The 12537-nt window shown below is 45.0% G+C and overlaps 1 protein-coding gene across 1 annotated transcript in view; it reads right to left on the bottom strand.

Moving 5' to 3' along the window:
• The window catches only part of PARD6B (par-6 family cell polarity regulator beta), a 40662-nt gene extending 28434 nt beyond the window's left edge, over positions 1-12228 (bottom strand). The window contains exon 1 of the mRNA XM_060772116.2: positions 12019-12228. Within this exon, the coding sequence (XP_060628099.1) occupies positions 12019-12087 (69 nt within the window). The 5' untranslated portion in view covers positions 12088-12228. The remainder of the gene's footprint in view (positions 1-12018) is intronic.
• Between the last annotated feature and the right edge of the window lie 309 nt (positions 12229-12537).

The following is a 12537-nucleotide window of genomic DNA, read 5'->3' as shown; positions in this document are numbered from 1 at the left end:
CCTTCATCTATGGCTCTGCACGGTGGTGCTTATTTCCAGCTCTGGGGGTGGTGCTCATCTCAATTTCAAAGCCCAAGAATCTGCATTGTCCGAAGACACCACCTAGGTCATGTGGCTGACATGACTGCATGGAACGCCATTTACCTTCCTGTTGAGGCAGTACCTATAGATCTACTCACATCTGCATGTCTTCAAACTGCTAGGTTGGCAGGCGCTGGGACTAACAATGGGAGCTCACTCTGTCCCGCAGATTCAAACCACCCATCTTCTGGTCAGGAAGTTCAGCAGCTCAATGTTTAACCCACTGCACGACCGCGACCTCCAGTAAGGGCTCTGTCCAGGTGGTGAGCAAGACTGAATATATGACACCAACCTTTGCATCTCTGCTTTGGCTTCCAGCAAGCCACCAAGCCCAGTTCAACAGGCAAAGCCCTAAAAACTACCAAACTATTTAAAGGACTACTTGGTCTACCACTCACTCAGGCTCTAATATCACCCAGGGAGTTACTCACAATGCTCCAAAGCAGCATGGCTCATAGAGTTACCGCACAAAACAGACCTTCTCACAGGTTGTACCTTGATTAGGAACTGACTCCTATTAGAAATGCAACTGCACTGGGCAGAAACATATTTGTCAAAGGGTTCAGGAAATAATGCAAGTGCTTAACCTGTCTCTGACTGCTGCAGTTTACATATTTTTATGTAATTTTAGAAAATAAGTAGTTCACAATGTTATATCTTTCTAGTGTTATACATGCAATGTCATTTTAAAAATAACTAGTTGTAGAATTCTGCATTTTAATGATATGTCTGAATATAAAATGTTTAGTCACCATTAACACTTATGAGGAAGGACAAAGTACAACCCAGACAAACGGTAATATTCATTGCTGGCACTGAACAGAATGGTAAAAATGAGTTTAATACAGTGCATGTTGAGCTAGATTGGGAGTTAAAAGGAAGAAGAGGAGCAAATTCATGGAGTGGGGTGAGCTCTCGCTGTTAGCCCTAGCTCCTGTCAACCTAGCAGTTCGAAAATGTGCAAATGCGAGTAGATCAACAGGTGCCGCTCTGGAAAGGTAATGGCACTCCACGCAGTCATGCCTGCTACATGACCTTGGAGCTGTCTATGGACAACACGAGCTCTTTGGCTTAGAAATGGGGATGAGCACCACCCCTCAGAGTCGGACATGACTAGACTTCATGTCAAGGTGAACCCTTTACCTTTTATCTATATATTGAAAAAATTCTGAACACTTTAATGGGAAATGGAGAACAAAAGGACAGAAGAAGTCGCCCCACTCTGAATGTTTGGAGAAGGTGGAGAGAAGGAAAAAACATCAGGAAATAAAGCCATCACTCTTTATTACTTATTATTGGTCACAACATCATGCCAAAGTTACTGTGTTGTGGGCAAAGAAGGGATATGGGCAGACAAAAGAGGCTGGGTTTTGCCAACTCCTGTCTTTATGTACACTCAGCAACAAAAGATTGCCTACGATTCCAGGCTCCATCTCTACATAAGGCCTGAGCCAGCTCCATACATTCAAAATCCAAAACACACTTTTATGAAAGTTAAAGAGCATTTGTAGTTCCAGATCTCCTCTCTTTTCAAAGGAGGGGGATGTGTATCTAAATTCCACTAATGTTGGGAGAAGGTGCAGGGAGATAATACAGCTTAGGGAACTAATTAATCACAACTGGTTGTTAAAAGGGGGAAGGGACCATGTTGACTGTGTGAACAGAAAATAAACAAAAGAAATGAAGCTGGAATTATGAATGTGACACAAAATAGGAAAACAACAATGCAATAGTGTGGAAAGGTTCCACCTTACGGGCCATCAATATCAGAATCATTCTGTGTCACTTAGAAGTTCATTTTGTGCTGTATTGGTAGATGCTAATCCACAATACAGAACTTTCTTCTCTCATTGCAGAAATATGAGAATTTTAAAAAAAATTCAATTAGTATCTAAGACGGACTTAATTATGCACCAGTTCTCTCATTTTCTTTATTTTTAAAATCTTAATTGGATAAGACAGTGCTGGCAAATTATTTTGAAGATGTATATTGTTGTGTGCCCACAAGTCATTTCTGACTTAACACAACCCTAAAATGGGTTGCATTGAAGGGTTTCTTGGCAAGATTTCTTCAGAGGAGGAGAATTAACATATCTGATACACACTCCCACCCTGACAATGGATATTTACTTCAGCTTGCCGGTGTGCTATATTATATTGTGCTTTTAATGTATTGTTTAATAATTTGTATGAATTTTGTGTTTATTATGTTTATTTAGTTTAACCCTAGTTTTTTATTGTTTATAATTTATATTGAGTGTATTTTATGTTTTTATTTATTGTCTATTTCAGGGGTCCTCAAACTTTTTAAACAGAGGGCCAGGTCACAGTCCCTCAAACTGTTGGAGAGCCAGATTATAATTTGAAAAAAAATGAATGAATTCCTATGCACACCGCACATATCTTATTTGTAGTGCAAAAAAAAAAAAAAAAACCTTTAAAACAATACAATAATTAAAATGAAGAACAATTTTAACAAAGGTAAACTTATTACTATTTCAATGAGAAGTATGGGCCTGCTTTTGGCTGATGAGATAGGATTTTTGTTGTTGCTGTGTGCTTTCACGTTGTTTCAGACTTAGGTTGACCCTGAGTGAGGGCCAGGTAAATGACCTTGGAGGGCCGTATCTGGGCCCAGGCCTTAGTTTGGAGACCCCGGACTATTTGGTTTTTGGCATGGAATGTTTGCCATTTTGTTATTTGCGAGAACATTTCAGCAAGCCGGAGTCCAAAAGTGGCAGGCTAAAACCCAGAATCTGGGTGATACTGAATGAGAAACCCCCTCCTGAGCACACAAAAGACTGAGCAACTTGGAAGGTGCTGAACAGACTGCACTCTGGCACCATGAGATGCAGAGCCAACTTTAAAAAAGGGGGCCATAAAGTGGAGTCCACAACATGCGTGTGTGGAGAAGAGCAAACAACACAGAGCATTTATTACAATACAGTCTGAGCCCTGCCACATGCACGACACATAGCAACACCAGAGGCACTCGACATGGCTAGCTACTGGTCAAAGGACATTTAATATAATGCCATAGAACCCATAATATCAAGGCAGAAAATGCTACAATATCTGCTTTGAACTGGGTTGTCTGAGTCCCCATTGCCATATATTCCAGTTCAAAACAGATAATGTGGCCTTTTATTCAGCTGTGTGGAAGGGGCCTGAGGCTGAGAGTGTGTAACTTGCCCAAGGTTACCTAGTGGTTTTCCATCACCACGTGGAGATTCGAATCCTGGTCTCCAGAGTTATAGTCCAAGACTCAGCTACACAGGGATTATCTTACACTGAAGATAAAAAGGAGGGGGGAAAGGACTGTAGCAGCATCTTTATGACTAACTGGTTTTTATTTTAGCATGAGGTTTTATGGATAGCAACCCACTTTTTCAGATATGGTACGTTGATCAATTACTCTTTAACACTGTGTAATTACTCTGCTCTATTAATAGCATAAAGGAAGTTTTAAGTTAGACTGATTAGGATTTTCAGGAAAATGACAGTCTTCTTCCACAAAAAGCTTCGGTTACTACATTTATTACATTTGTACTTCATGTACAAATGAAATAAATGAAATACATAAAGCTAGTACAGACTGCCTGAGGCACACAATGCATTTTGCCAGAAAATTACTAGCTTGTAGCGTATTTCTGTGAATGTGGGTCGGCATTATAATCTTGGTAAGGGGGACCAGACTAACTGCAGACTAATAAGATAAGCAATTAATAGATTTAATGCATTGGGAATACTAAGAGGGAATCTTGCTAAAGAAAGGAAAAACAACTGAAGACAAAGAGGACTGCATTCCAGCTGAATTTAAAATACTAGATCACAAGTAATATGCTTTAAGGCCCACTTATTTGAAAAATACCTAGAATATTTGCTGAATTTGCTTACTGATTATTAACTGTTTGTAGTTAAAGGGATTTTAAATATATACAATTGCAAAGGAAAAAGACTGAGGACATGGGGGTACTGCAATGTAACTCCATTTAAAATACTGGATCAGAGGTAATATGCTTTAGGATCCACTTGGTCAAAAGTAAGGAAGAGGTTTCTCTTTTGCATATGCGGAATACTAGCTATTTTCAGTTAAAATAATTTTAAATATACACCATAGTGGTGCAGCGGGTTAAACTGCTGAGCTGCTGAACTTGCTGACCGAGAGGTCAGCAGTTCAAATCTGGGGAGCAGGGTGAGCTCCCACTGTTAGCCCCAGCTTGTGCCAACTTAGTTCGAAAACATGCAAATGTGAGTAGAAAAATAGGTACCGCTCCGGCGGGAAGGTAATGGCACTCTATGCAGTCATGCCGGCCACATGATCTTGGAGGCGTCTACGGACAATGCCGGCTCTTCGGCTTCAAAATGGAGATGAGCACCACCTCCCAGAGTCGGACACAACTAGACTTAATGTCAAGGGGATTAATGTCATACATAACTTGTCATCAAAACTAACACTTCCTGGATAAAAGTGACTGGGATTTTCAGGGAAATGACAGTTCTCTTCCATATCAGTTACAGAAGTTAGAGTGGTAGTTAAGAGAGCTTCAGTTGATTCATGGCATACAAATACAATAAATGAAATATGTAACTTCTTAGGTATGTGACGTAATTTACCAGACGTTACTTGGCTTTCGGTGTATTTGTGTGAATGTGGATCAGCATTGTAATCTTAGTAAGAGTGAGTGCACGAACAGCAGACTAATAAGAAAGGCAATTACTGGATTTAATGCTTTAGGAATACTAAGAGGGAATCTCGCTAAAGAAAGGGAAAAACAGTGAGGACAGGCTACTGAATTCTAGCTGAATCTAAAACACTGAAGCACAAGTAACATGCTTTAAGATCCACTTATTCTACAAACAAGAGGTTTCTGTTTTACATACATTTATTATGTATAGTGACGTAGTGTTCTGGACATATTTAAATATATACCATAGCAATTAAATATGTCTAGAACACTACAGTTCTGATAACCAGTCATCAGAACTGCAGTGTTCTGGATGGATTTAATAGCAAGCCGCGAAGCCAAAGTACAGGTAAATGAGTGATAAAATGACGTTACTGGCTTTCTAAATTAAGATACATCCTGTTACTCAGAGGCCATAGTGTAGCATAGTTCACCTATCTTAATTTGTGGCATGACAACACAAGCAACAAAAGAAGTACACTTGGGTGTGTTCGCTGGTACAAAGAGGTTCTAAAAACCACCCCAGGGCAAGCATTTCACGCAAAAGCAACTCCACTATGGTGATTTTTATTCCACATTGCAGCCTGATTTCTCGAAGTTCCTTCCCGTCAACGTCTCTTTATTACCCACCTATGCTCTCCTTTTAGCATGAAGGTATGCACAATTTGGGAAGCCCTTAAGTCGGTGCCACTGCTACAGCTGAATTAACATGGCTGAACAATTCAGGGGCTAAAGGAAACAAAAGACTGTTTCATTGGCTCAAAATGGCATCTCCTGCACCCCTTTCTCCAAAAGAGATTTGCAGCAAGTGCTTAACAATTGGCTGTGACCTGCCAATAGGTTGGAAACACACAAAGAAAAGTGCTGTGTTTGATAGGAGCTTTGGAATACTGTTGTGCTTCTTTTTCCACCCATGCAGATAAAATACTGCATCAAGTAACAACTGTGTTTCATGCTGCAGGGCTTCTTTTAATGTTTACGGAAGGAACTGCACTCAAGTTGTGCCTAGAAATTGATCTGAACAGTCATTCCTTCCCCAATAAACAAGACAACTTCATAGAAAGCATCTATACTGTAGAATAGTGTAGTCTGTAGTCTGAGAGAATACTGTAGTCTGAGAGAGCATCTATACTGTAGAATTAATGCTATTTGACAGAACTTTACCTGCCAAAGACCAATGCTATGGAATCCTGCAAGTTGTAGTTTGGAAGGAAAGGCTAATGGCCATGTGAAACTACAAATCCCATGCTTCCATAGCACTGAGCCAAGGCAGTCAATGTTGTGTCAAACTGGATTATTTGCACTGTAGATGCACCCTAAAACTATAGTCAAGCACACACCTCCCAACAAAGGATCCCTCAGGCAGCAACCAGCCAGGCTTTAAAGCTGCAAGGCCATTCAATGCTAATCAAGGTGGCCAATTGCAACATTCACACTTGCCTCAAGCAGACCATAATTCTTTCTCCTGCCCTGGACATTCCACAGATATATATACCTCATTTGCTTAGTTTCCAACAGACCTCACAACCTCTGAGGATGCCTGGCATAGATGTGGGTGAAACCTCAGGAGATAATGCTTCTGGAACATAGCCATACAGCCCAGAAAACTCACAGCAACCCAGACCAAAATTTCCTAAATAGTTATGGCCACCTTTGCCAAACATTAGCATAAACATAAATCCCCAGCAGGTTATACTGAATCTTTGTACGTCAATAAAAGCATATTAACATAAGGCATAAAAGCGGAAATGTGGCAAAGGCAATAACAATGATGACAAGCAGATAATGCCCACATATATTCACACCCTATTAATTCTTGCTAATCATTGAATAACTACTATCCCCTAATTCTGGGTGTATTTCAACAGTCGAATTGATTCAGTTGAAGATATACCACTTGAACTGCCATGGTTTGGTGCTATGGAATCCTGAGAGTTGTAGTTTGGTGAGGCGCAAGTATTATTTGGCAGAGAAGCCTAACACCATGTAGAACTACACATCACAAAGCATTGAGATCCAACAGGAAAAGTGTTGACAAACTGAATCAATTCTACAGTGTAGATGCACTCTCTGTTATCCATCACATCACAATTAGCATTAGTACAAAAGATGGGACTCGTAATGTTTTGCTGACCATAATTGCTACCAATAAGCACAACTGTATTTTTCACAGCCAAACTGTGGGCATTAAATCATCTTCTGCTAGTGCAGCATTTCTCAATCTGGGGGTCAAGACCCCCCTGGGGGGGATCTTCAGGGGATGTCAGAGGGGTCGCCAAAGAGCATCAGAAAACATTGTATTTTCTGTTGGTCATGGGGGTTCTGTGTGGGCGGTTTGGCCCAAATCTATCGTTGGTGGGGTTCAGAATGCTCTTTGATTGTAGGTGAACTATAAATCCCAGCAACTACAACTCCCAAATGTCAAGGCCTATTTCCCCCCAAACATCACCAGTGTTCAGATTTGGGCATATTGAGTATTCATGCCAAGTCTGGTCCAGATCCATTATCATTTGAGTCCATAGTGCTCTCTGGATGTAGGTGAACTACAACTCCAAAACTCAAGGTCAATGCCCACCAAACCCTTTCATTATTTTCTGTTGGTCATGGGAGTTCTGTGTGCCAAGTTTGGTTCAATTCCATCGCTGGTGGAGTTCAATGCTCTTTGATTGTAAATTTATTATAAACGATAGCAACTACAACTCCCAAATGACAAAATCAACACCCCCCCCCCGACCCCACCAGTATTCAATAGGCCTGTTTGATCAAGAAAAAATTTGTTTCTAAATTCGATTCTTAATTGGGGTGTTTTTTTGTTTCGATATTAAAAATATTTACAAAACTTTCAAAAAAAATGTTTTGTTATTTACGAATTTTCGTTATTATTTACAAAACATTTTTGAAAAAAAATTTTTCTTGATCAAACAGGCTAAGTGTGAATGTTGCAGTAATGGTCACCTTGATTAGCATTGAATGGCTTTCTCCCACCCTGGACATTCCATAGATAATATTAGATGATATATAACTCACCATTTGCCTAGTTTCCAACAGACCTCTGAGGATGCCTGCCATAGATGTGGGCAAAATGTCAGGAGAGAATGCTTCTGGAACATGGTCATACAGCCCTGAAAAGTCACACAAGCCGGATGGCGCGCGGAGGCCGCTTGTGAGCCCGCGCGCGCCATCCAATGGGCTCCGGCGCCCCCCTCCTCCTCCTCCTCCTCCTCCTCTTCCTCCCAGGTGGGAGGAAGAGGAGGAGGAGGAGGAGGAGGAGGGGGGCGCCGGAGCCAGAGCCGGATGGCGCGCGGAGGCCGCTTGTGAGCCCGCGCGCGCCATCCAATGGGCTCCGGCGCCCCCCTCCTCCTCCTCCTCCTCCTCCTCTTCCTCCCAGGTGGGAGGAAGAGGAGGAGGAGGAGGAGGAGGGGGGCGCCGGAGCCAGAGCCGGATGGCGCGCGGAGGCCGCTTGTGAGCGCGCGCGCGCCATCCAATGGGCTCCGGCGCCCCCCTCCTCCTCCTCCTCCTCCTCCTCTTCCTCCCAGCTGGGAGGAAGAGGAGGAGGAGGAGGAGGAGGAGGGGGGCGCAGGAGCCCATTGGATGGCGCGCGGAGGCCGCTTGTGAGCGCGCGCGCGCCATCCAATGGGCTCCGGAGGAAGAGGAGGAGCCAGAGCCGGATGGCGCGCTCAGCAGCAGCCTCCATGCAATTAACGAGCGGAGCTTCAGCTCGTAAAATACATGGGGCTGCTGCTTCGATATTTTTAAACCCTTCCGGGTTTAAAAATATGTTTTGATATCGCTTCGGATATGCAAAAAATAACGATTTTAATACGAATTAACGAATTAACGAAACGAAACCGACAGGCCTAGTATTCAAATGTGGACGTCATTGGGTATTTGTGCCAAATTTGGTCCAGTGAATGAAAATACATCCTGCATATCAGATATTTGCATTACAATTCATAACAGTAACAAACTTACACTTATGATGTAGCAATGAAAATAATGTTATGGTTGGGGGGTCACCACAACATGAGGAACTCTATTAAGGGGTCACAGCATTAGGAAGGTTGAGCACCACTGTGCTAGTGATTCTCCATAATATGTCCGTTCCGCCCACCCCACAACACTCATCCAATTCTCCCTTGTTGCCCAATGTTATTCCAGAAGAAAATTACTACCTCGCCTTCAAGCTCATGTTCCTTCCGTCATAAAACAAATGTCACTGAACATGCTATTAGAGACAGAAAAGAAAAATAAGGCCATCAGCAGAAGTGTGATCAGCTAAACATTCACACCTAACTGCAGCAGGGAAGAGCTCCTTGCCCCACCCCAGCCATTCCACAGATATATAAACTCATTTTTCCTACTTCCAACAGACCTCACACCTCTGAGGATGCTTGCCATAGATGCAGGCGAAACGTCAGGAGAAATGCCTCTAGAACATGGCTCCATAGCACGAAAAAACCCACAAGAACCTAGAAGTGTTGTTGATAGGAGGAAGTGATTCTAGGGATACTTGGCTCGATCTCTCACCTCACCTCACCCAGAAAGCAGAAAAGAGAGAGATAGATGTGGGCGTGTATGTGCCTTCAGGTTACCTGTTCACCTATTAGATAGATAGATAAATAGATAGATAGATGTGGGTGTGTATATGCCTTCAGGTCATCTGTCCACTTATGGAGACCCCATGCATTTCAATAGGGCTTTCTTAAGCAAACTCAGAGGTGGTTTTGGCCCAGTTCCTCAATCTGAAATATAGCCTACAGCACCTGGTAGTCTCCCATCCAAGTTTTTTTTTGTTTTATGTCGTGTCAGGAGCTACTTGAGAAACTGCAAGTCGCTTTTGGTGTGAGAGAACTGGCCATCTGCAAGGATGTTGCCCAGGGGACGTCTGGATTTGATGTTTTTATCATCCTTGTGGTAGGCTTCTCTCATGTCCCCGTATGAGAAGCTGGAGCTGATAGAGGGAGCTCATCTGCCTCTCCCCGGGTCCAAACCTGTGACCTGTCGGGTCTTGAGTTCTGCCGACACAGGGGTTTAACCCACTGCGCCACCGGGGGCTCTTTTCCATCCAAGTGCTAACCATGGCTGTCCCTGATTAGCATCTAAGGCTGGCATGGCCAAACTTGAGCGCTCCCGGTATTTTGGACTTCAACTCCCACAATTCCTAACTGTTAGGAACTTTTTTTCCCATGTCAGGAGCGACTTGAGAGACTGCAAATCGCTTCTGGTGTGAGAGAATTGACTATCTGCAAGGATGTTGCCCAGGGGATGCTCGGATGTTTTGATGTTTTACCATCCTTTTGGGAGGCTTCTCTCATGTCCCTGCATGGGGAGCTGGAGCTGACAGAGGGAGCTCATCTGCAGTCTCCCCGGATTCGAACCGGGGGCTCCTGTTAGGAACTGTGGGCCTTGAAGTCCAAAACATCAGGAGGGCCCAAGTTTACCCATGCCTGCTCTAAGACCAGACTTACAGCCACCCATTGGATTTCATAGGGTTTTCAAAGGCAAAGAATAGTCAGAGCTCTTTTTGCCACTTCCTTCCTCTGAAATAGAGTCCATCGGCAGTCTCCCAGCCAAGAAACAGCCAGGGCTGACCCTGCTTAGCTTCCAAGATCAGTCCAGAGTTTGGTACTTTTTGGGTGCTTATGCCCTCAGAAGACATATAGTAATGTATTTCCTTCTCATCATAGGTTTAACCCAGGCATGGGCAAACTTGGGCCTTTTGGGTGTTTTGGACTCCAACTCCCACCATTCCTAACAGCCTCGGGCCCTTTCCTTTCCCCCCTCAGCTGCTTAAGCGGCTGAGGGGGAAAAGGAAAGGGTTTGAGGCTGTTAGGAATGGTGGGAGTTGGAGTCCAAAACACCCAAAAGGCCCAAGTTTGCCTTTTTAATCCCATATTTACTTCTATTATTATTATTTCTAGGAAAATAAGTATTGGGATTGTAAGTGTGGCTGTGAGTTCTAAGTGGACTCACAGAGTTCCTGCATGTCCTGTGTGCATGAAAAAGTGTGGTGTTAGCGAATGACCATGGCTACCCAGAGTGAATGCCCTCTGTACATGCCCAGAAGCATGGGCAACTCCAGGGTCCCCAGAGTTGAGTGCCCTCTGCATATGCCCAGAAACACTCCTGCCTACTGAATATGAAGGGGAACTTTTCCCAGATTCGACAAAACCACTTCCCAATCTGGGCAACTCCAGAGTCCCCAGAGTGAATGCCCTCTGCACATGCCCAGAAACACTCTTGTGTTCTCAAAAAACCTCCAGATTCGACTAAACCACTTCCCAATCAGGGCAACTCCTGAGTCCCCAGAGTGAATACCCTCTGCATATGCCCAGAAACACTCCTGTCTACTGAAGATGAAGGGGAACCGTTCCCAGATTTGACTAAACCACTTCCCAGTCAGGGCAACTCCAGAGTCCCCAGAGTGAATGCCCTCTGCACATGCCCAGAAGCATCTTGCGTCCTCAAAAAATCTCCAGATTTGACTAAACCACTTCCCAATCAGGGCAACTTCAGAGTCCCCAGGCTGAGTGCCCTCTGCATATGCCCAGAAACACTCCTTCCTACTGAAGATGAAGGGGAACCATTCTCAGATTCGACAAAACCACTTCCCAATCTCGGCAACTCCAGAGTCCCCAGAGTGAATGCCCTCTGCACATGTCCAGAAGCATTCTTGCCTACTGAAGAAATGGAAGAACCGTTCCCAGATTCGACAAAACCACTTCCCCATCAGGGCAACTCCAGAATCTACAGAATGAATGCCCTCTGCACATGCCCAGAAGCACTCTTGCCTCCGAAGAAGCAGAAGAACCGTTCCCAGATTCGACAAAACCACTTCCCAAGCTGGGCAACTCCAGAATCGACAGAATGAATGCTCTCTGCACATGCCCAGATGCATTCTTGCCTACTCAAGAAGAAGGAGTACCATTTCCTGATTCGACAAACCCACTTCCCAATCAGACAACCTCAGTGATGTCCTGACGCAGCGTGGAAGCCTCTCTGCGTATGCTCAGGGGCACTCTTGTGCACTTAAGGAAGAGGAGAACAAAAGCACCCTCCAACCCCCCAGATTCGACACAAGCTCCCTCCCAAACACAGCAACCGGCTTCCCTGACAACCGAAGGGGACAAACAAGGCCCTGGCTGTCTCCAACCCTTCCTTGAAGCGCGTGCCACCCGCTAGTGTGGACGCGAATCCCGCTTTAGCCCCCGATCCCGCCCAATGGGAGCAAGGGGGAGGCGGAACGCACCTTGCTCTTGACTTCCATGGGGCCGAGGCCGCGGCTTCCTCCGCCTCCTCCCCGCTGGACCCGGTTCATGCCGCCCGAGGGTCGCTCGGACTGGAAGCTGGGGCTCCTTCTCCGCCGATCCCGAGGAAGGGAAAGGTCCGCCCGAGAGCAGCAGCGCCGCAGCAGCTCCAGCCGCCGCCTCCTGGCACCTGCAGCTCCAAGGAGGAGGAGGAGGAGGGGAGGAGGAGGAGGAAGCAGCGCGCATGCGCGGACGCGGAGCCGCCCCGCGGATCCACCACAAGGAGGGGAAAGCCCCTGCACACCTGCGAGCCCCGGAGGCGCATGCGCACCTGTTGCTTCTTAGAGGGAGAGAAAAAAGAAAGGCACCTGCTAGGGAAGGCAGGATCCAGACTGCGCCTGCGCCATTGGGACAGGGAAGGAGGAGGTGTTGTGTTAGACAGCAGGGAGAGAAATACCTGCCGGGCTGGATTCCAAAGAAAGGGAGAGGACGGCGCATGCGCGGCTGCTGATAGTTTTTTT

This window comes from Anolis sagrei, chromosome 4 (genome assembly GCF_037176765.1).
Source record: "Anolis sagrei isolate rAnoSag1 chromosome 4, rAnoSag1.mat, whole genome shotgun sequence".
Classification (NCBI taxonomy): domain Eukaryota; kingdom Metazoa; phylum Chordata; class Lepidosauria; order Squamata; family Dactyloidae; genus Anolis; species Anolis sagrei.
The sequence above is the reverse complement of the archived record's forward strand: the minus strand, read 5'-3'. Positions and strand labels throughout refer to the sequence as shown.